Genomic DNA, 7500 nt, shown 5'->3' with positions numbered 1-7500 from the left:
GTCTCTCCCTCTTTCCTTCTCTTCACCACAGTCTATTTTCTTCTCCACACAATAATCCTGAAATCATACCCTATCATTTCATGGCCTTTCTCGCTTTCCTTCCCTTCCCTTCCCTTCCCCCGTTCCCCCTCCCTCCCTCCCTCCCTCCCTCCCTCCCTCCCTCCCTCCCTCCCTCTCTCTCTCCACAGTGATCCCTCTCTCCCATAGCCCCAGGTGAGTGGCCTGGCTAACAGGTGGAAACAGTGGGTTTGAGGATCATGTTTCCATCTGGCCCTTAATACAGAGACACACCATAACCTCGGGCTGCAATATAAACAGACTACACACACACACACACACACGCACACACACACACACGCACACACGCACACACGCACACACACACACACACACGCAGGTAATACCGTTTTAATTTGCAAACAGATGAGATTCTCTTGGTACACACAGTGATTTCATTTGGCCCTGGTTTTCTGCAGAAGGAATGAAAGCGTCTTTCGTCCAACCAGCATCAAGATGATTTTGTCTTTGTAGGGCCAAACAAAATAGATGTCATATGTAGGGTATTCACAAACTGTTTGGGTATATGCTATCTCTCTGGCTCCCCCCCCCCTCTATATCTGTGTGTGTGTGTGTGTGTGTGTGTGTGTAGTAGTGCATTTGTGTGTGTATGTGTGGGTGTGTAGTAATGCGTTTGTGTGTGTGTAGTAGTGTATTTGTATGTGTGTGTGTGTGTGTGTGTGTGTGTGTGTGTGTGTGTAGTAGTAGTAGTAGTAATGCGTTTGTGTGTGACATCTAAACCTCACGCGGTGCGTTCCCCGAGCTCCACTCCAGACGTTCTGACAGGTCAGTTAATATTGACATTATCTCCCTCCTCCGGGAAGCTGCTCATTAGGCTAGTCAAACAGGTGTTGCAGAGACGGGGGACAATGACACTGTTTACACGGTCCTGGAAATGATGATTGTCATCCACCAGTCGCAGATTAGAAACCTGGCAGAGCGAGGGACGCTAAAGCTAGATGGACAGGGGTCGGCAGAGGTAAACTTGACTGTCTATAACTCTGCCGCAGAGTGCTTGAGCGTGTGTGTGTGTGTGTGTGTGTGTGTGTGTGTGTGTGTGTGTGTGTGTGTGTGTGTGTGTGTGTACGTGCGTGCAAGGACGTGTGTAACCTACCTCGGCCGCGCTGCAGTGGGCGGTATGAATTGAGGCCGTGTTGGATGCAGAGGTAATTGTATTGGATACACGGGTAATTGGGAGCTAAATTGGGTTCGGAATTAGAACCTCCGGACGCTCAGACAGACTACTCAATGGAACCAAATAACCCAGCGAGAAGCGGGAGGATCTGACTGAGCCAGAACAGAATTGACATCGAGTAGAATGATGGGAGGAGACGCAGCCAATCGTTGCTTTAGGCTTCGAGAGAAAATATAGACCCAACTTACCGTAGCGTAAATGCAACATCTAGACAACTTATGTTCTAACTTGCTGGACACATTTCTGAAAGGTAATATAGACCTACTCTTAGCAAGGGCGCCTTCACTTTAATTTCCAACTAGTTCTCGAAGATCATTTCCCCCGCAGCTAAATACATTAAAAAAGGCTACTCCGCTTGAATTTGGCCGTATATCATTAGTGGGAAATCATAATCCAAATGCCTGCCGCCCTCATACACGAAACTGCCAGGAGGCAGAGGATGGAGGGGCAGAGAGAGAGAGAGAGAGCGAGGGGGGGGGGTAGTATAGAGGAGCATATAGGCTATTTTACGCAAGGCCCAGTATTGACGAGGCAGTGGAGGGAGACTATTTGGCCACGCCGCGGAGAGAGAGGAGGTCGTCTCACGGGGATTTATGGTCGCAGTAAAAGTTAAGGTCACCCCCTTGTAGGCTTTAATATTAATGCGCCATTTAATGACCAACACGTACTGTCGAACTAGATCTCACCCCAAGGAGTAGACCTTTGGGAGTTAATCAAGGGTCTCACTGAAGTGGTAAGAGCTTATTAGACCTGGCTGCAGCTTATTATTATTAAGCCATAGACGATTATAGGCTATAGACCGAGGCTTACGAGTTTCTATACGATGACAGCAATAGAATATAAAAGTCTCATGCTATACGCCCTATTTCTGATGAGGCTCTTAATGCTATTTTCTTCTACTTTTCTCGGACCGTTTTCCCTGGTGTCTCGGTTTGGGGGCGCCGTTCACCGTGTTCTGCTCTCAGCCCCCCGGTGCCTGAGAAGCGTTCTCCCAGCCTCCACATGTGGCCAGTCAAAACAAGGGGACTGGCTGGTTCCGTGAGCGCCTCGGCCTATCAGCGGCGAGCAAGGGGGCGGGCCCCCACGGCTCCTGAATGGAAGTTTAGTTGGGAAGCAGTTTCGGCCGAGAGACGCGGGGCTTCCGAGGGGGGACTCTCTCTACACGACAGTGTGACAGGAGAAAATAACTTACTACCACCACCACCACCACCCCACCGAATAGGCTACTGGTATTATTATCATTATATTATCCACTGTCGCCTCAGGGAACCTGTGTGAGTCCGTTAGGAGTGTGTTGACCGACCGTCTCCGGCGAGGAGGGTGGCAGGTGTTCCGTTGGCGCCAGTCCGCTCTTGGCGTTCCAGAAGGAGGAACGCGCGGGTGGAGAGGAGTTGTCAGTCGGCACCGCAAGACGCGGCTAGCGTGTCCAACCGCCGCCGCTACTGCTACTGCTACTTCTTGTTGTTTTTAATAGCTGTGAATTAAAAATTAAAAAACCTAGTTTTTTGGGGGGGGGGTGAGGGGGGGGAGGGTATGCGTTTTCAATAAGGCGGTATTTTTGGGGGAAACAGAAGAGCCACTGTGCCTTTCTACGAACTGTTTTTGGGGGCAGCGTTGTTCGAGTCGTTTGGATCTAAAAAAAAAAAAGAGAAAAGAAACGGAGGTTCACATTTGAAACTGTGTCGCAGTGGGGGTCTTCGAAGCCGGTGTGTTTAGACCGAATGGTCCTTCCTTCTGCGAACGGCGGCGGTGTTTTTGACCGTCTCAATTTTGGTCGAGAAATTGTTTTTTGGGGGGGGGTTGGTTGATGAAACCAGCAGAGCGTGTGGAAGAAATGTGTTCTGTTGTTTTTTGTTAACCTGTTGTTGGTTCCTGATATCCTCGCTACCCTGCGCTGAAACCCGAGACAAGCCCCAGCGGAGCGGAGAGAGAGAGAGGGATAGAGAGCGAGAGAGAGAGAGAGAGAGAGAGAGAGAGAGGGAGAGAGAGAGAGAGGGAGAGAGAGAGAGGGGGAGAGAGTAGGAGAGAGTTACCACCGCTGCTCTCGTCTTTGAATATATTTTACCCAGAGAAACCAATTACGCTTGGCTGGTTAATAGTTAATCAGTAAGCTATATCTAACTTGGGTCTGCTCAACTCGGATTGTTGCCTTCGCGGAGGATTGTTAGGGCACACTTGGCAAAGACTTGAGGCGTTCGAACGGCGTCTACTTGCGGATGAACCAGGGAATCTACTCAATCAATAGCAAATTGATTTTTCGAAAGCACACACAATAAGCAAGCACGAATGGATAATTTATGCGCTTTATTGCCCGCAGTTAATGCCGCCTAAACACCCAAATGATCGGCTAGACAAATCCCCCGGTGAAGACATCAAAACAAGCGCGGATTTACAGGCGATAGCAGATATAAGCCGATAAGTCTAAATCCCACTCTCTCAAATGTATTAATTCCCTCCCGGGATCAATAGGAAAATGAGATATCGCAGGACGCAGAAAAGCAGGGACCTAGCCACGGTAAGGGGCGATTACGGTAACGTTAAACCGGGGAGCCAAACTGCGGAGACTACTGAGCCAGTGTCGCCGCCCGGTGAGTTGTGGAGCCTGGGGCACGGGAGTCAGCGCGAAGAGCTATTCACCGGTGACACTGAGACGAACGGAGTCCTGCAGCGTGAGTCCCTGACCCACCGCGGGAGGAAACCCGGCCCTGCGAGGCTGTTTAACGGGCTCTTATCCGTGAAAGCAGACCGTGGTGGTTTTGGAGAGGGCAACGACAGAGGCGACAGCAGCACCAAAGCACAACAGGGCACGGAAACTAACGGCAACCAGACCGGTCACCCAATGACCAGGGCACGACTCTCGGCTATGAACACCGACGGCTGTACGGGAATTACGCGCGGCAAACGCTCTGACTATATTCGGCCCGAGGTGAGGCGGAGCCCCGCTGGACGCGCCGCGGAGGGCTGGCAGGGGAAGGGGAGCCCCGGGGTCTGGAGCTGGAGCTGCTGGGTCCTTCTCCTCCTCAGCAGCGGCGGCCACATGTTGAATGCCCAAGGTAAGGACATCCTCCCTCTACGAAACCCTGTTTCCTTATCAATATAGTGCACTACTTTTGGAGTGATTGAGTCGATTTTCTGCATTCCTGTTCCTGTGTGGTCAATGGATATGAGGTCCGGGGTCAACAGTGAGCACGACATAATGTAGGACACACTTCAAATAATCTGCATATTGTTTGCAGATTCGTGGCCCTCCGTTTGATATTATGATTAGGCTAATGCGTTCATGAAGAAAATGTGGTGTGAGCATTTCAGTTTGTCATGGGGGATGTGTAGCTTTATTAGAATAGGCCTGATATGTTGTGTGGAGTGTTATTTATGGAATAAGGTTGTCTGAAAGGTGTGTGAGAGAGAGAGAGAGAGCGACGTCTAGGCTGGAGGTCATGTATCCATCTGCCCTTTATGCTAATGCTGTTGTTGTTTATGCTAATGTATGGACGGTTAGTGTGGATTAGAGAGAGAGAGAGAGGGGGGGGGTATATACAGTCCTGGAGCATCGATAATCCCCTCTTCAGTCAATGACCCGTTTACAGCGTGCGCACACACACACACACACACACACACACACACACACACACACACACACACACACACACGCACACACACACACACACACACACACACACACACACACACACACACACACATACACCGAATCAACTCATGACCCGTGGTTCGACGGTGTTATCGGTAAGCGCATGGTTGAGGTTGGATATGATGAGTTATCGATTCCCGGTTGGCCAATGATGCCAGAGTGGGCCGTGCTCGTGTCTCTGCGCGGTGTATATATATGTGTGTGTGTGTGTGTGTGTGTGTGTGCGTGTGTGTGTACCCCCGCGGGCTCTCGCCAGACCATCGAACAAAAGCGGAGAAAAGGTCAGACTGGTGTCGACATGGAATTTTCTTCGGGTCACAGATGGCGCGCGGGGCAGAATATGAATTTAAGACGCGGATAATGCGGGGAGGGGTGTGTGTGTGTGTGTGTCTGTGTCTGTGTCTGTGTTTGTGTGTGTGAGAACGAGAGATTGAGAAAGAGGCAGATGAAGCGAGAGAGTAGTGAGATTCTCTGAGCCGTGGAGAGGAATGCTGCTTGTCACTCACTCACACAGCGCAGCTCCTGCAGTTCAATCGATGATGACGGTGTGATACCGCCTGTGTCAAAAGTTTTTCCTCCAGTCCTTTTAACTCCCCCTCTGTCTCTCTCGCTCTCTCCCCCATTTCACGCTCCCATTTCTAGCAACCTCCCCCCTCTCTCTCCCCCTTTCTCTCCCTCTCCCATTTCCCTCTCCCATGTCTCGCCCCCTCCCTCTCTCTTTTTCTCTCTCTCTCCTCTTATTTAAGACTAAAGGCAAGGCCGCGGGGATGCGCGTGCCGAGTCAGCTCCTCCCAATGTCAAAGTCTCTTAAAAACCCACTGCCGGTCCAAACCCAGCGAGCTCATCCCGAGCCAAGCCCCAAGCCGTGAGCTGATCCTACCCGCAGGGAGGCTATCGATCCAATCAGCGCCGCCAGGGGCCCAATCGAACGTTGTAAATTGACCGGGCCGTTGACCCGCCTCAGACCCCCCCCCCCTATCTATCTATCTTATCTATCTATCCCTCCTTCCATCCAAAGTTTTATTATGATATTTAATTTGAGGAGAAAAAAAAGATGAAATTCATGAGCCCTATAACGCTTGATCCCCTCTCTCTCTCTCCGACCGGTCAATCAATGCGTCACCCACCACCCCCCCTCCCCACGCGTCCTTCATAAACGCGTCCGTTTATACGAGCGGGACTTGACTCTGGCAGCAGATTTAAATAAGCCCCATCGATCTTTCATTTCAGTGAAAGTTAAGTGACGGCAGCGTTTTTTTTTTTTTCGTTTTTTAAGCCAGCCAACCCTTCTCCATGCCTCTCTCTCCTACCGCGCCGCAGTCATCTCTTCTGCCTCTCCGGGTGGATTGAACAGCCCCAACGGAGAGCGGTCCAAAAAAGTTCCAAATTAGAGCGCCACGCCACATTAGAATCATCGCTGGGTTCGAGCCCAAGTCTAAAGCGTTGCCATCTCAATCTTCCAACTGGGTCAGGAGGTTTAGTATGAATGAACGGCCCGTAAAACACCTGATCGGTTGATATGATAGTGTCTGATGCGAGCTCCCCCAATGCTGAGCGTCAGGACCAGGGTTTGATTGGGTGTTTTGATCGGGTGTTTAATCCGACCGTCGCGTTAAATGGATTAGGGTCATCGGATGGACTGTTGGACGTGGGGTGTGGGGTCGCAAAATTCTGGCCGTGGTGTCGGAGACATGGAGTCCCAAATGAAACGGACTTTAGAAGTGTAGGGACTGATTTAGCGCGCGCGCGCACACGCACGCACACACGCATACAATAACACACACACACACACACACACACTCACACACACACACACACACACACTCACTCCCACTTCTCGCCCATCAGCGTCAAAGCGAGATAACGGATGGAGAGATTATCTTAATCATTGTATAACGGAGAGGAGAAATGAGAATCCTCATCTATCTGATTATCATTCCCAAACTTCACTGGCAGATAACCCCACTGTGACTTCTCTCTGTCTCTCTCTCTCTCTCTCTCACACACACACACACACACACACACACACACACACACACACACACACACACACACACACATATACACACACACACTCACACACACACACACACACACACACACACACACACACACACACACACACACACACACACACACACACACACACACACAGTAGATGGGTTTAGATGGGAATTGAGTGGTGCTCTCAGGAGACTGGGGGGTAGATGAGCGCCTCCTGATAGACAGTCTGCTAGTCAGGTCTGAGAGGAAGTGATGTCCCCGGTCGACTCCTTTATTTCCTGTCTGTCAGAGGGAACACAATCACCTCTCTCACACCATCCGCCTGTCAGTCAAACTGTCCGAGCCAGGAGTGTGTGCGTGTGCGTGTGTGTGTATGTGTATATATATATATATATATGTGTGTGTGTGTGTGTGTGTGTGTGTGTGTGTGTACGTGCGCGTGTATGTGTATATATATGTGTGTGTGTGTGTGTGTGTGTGTGTGTGTGTGTGTGCGTGCGCGTGCGTGCGTGCGTGCGTGTGTGTGTGTGTGCCAGATCTGTTGCTAACCCTCCATCTCCTTCTACAGTCTAACAGCCTGCTACAGGAGATGTCA

The 7500-nt window shown here is 50.6% G+C and overlaps 1 protein-coding gene across 1 annotated transcript in view; it reads left to right on the top strand.

Annotated features, from left to right (window-relative positions):
* Nucleotides 1-3725: 3725 nt before the first annotated feature.
* Nucleotides 3726-7500, top strand: part of LOC310822026 (protein sidekick-1-like) — a gene marked incomplete at its 5' end in the record, with an annotated part of 23780 nt that continues 20005 nt past the window's right edge. The window contains one exon of the mRNA XM_083694315.1: nt 3726-4305. Coding sequence (XP_083550441.1) covers nt 3726-4305 — 580 coding nt within the window. The remainder of the gene's footprint in view (nt 4306-7500) is intronic.

This window comes from Argentina silus (genome assembly GCF_951799395.1).
Source record: "Argentina silus genome assembly, chromosome: 22".
NCBI classification, from domain to species: Eukaryota; Metazoa; Chordata; class Actinopteri; order Argentiniformes; family Argentinidae; genus Argentina; species Argentina silus.
Note: the sequence above shows the minus strand (reverse complement) of the source record. Positions and strands in the feature narration are given on the sequence as shown.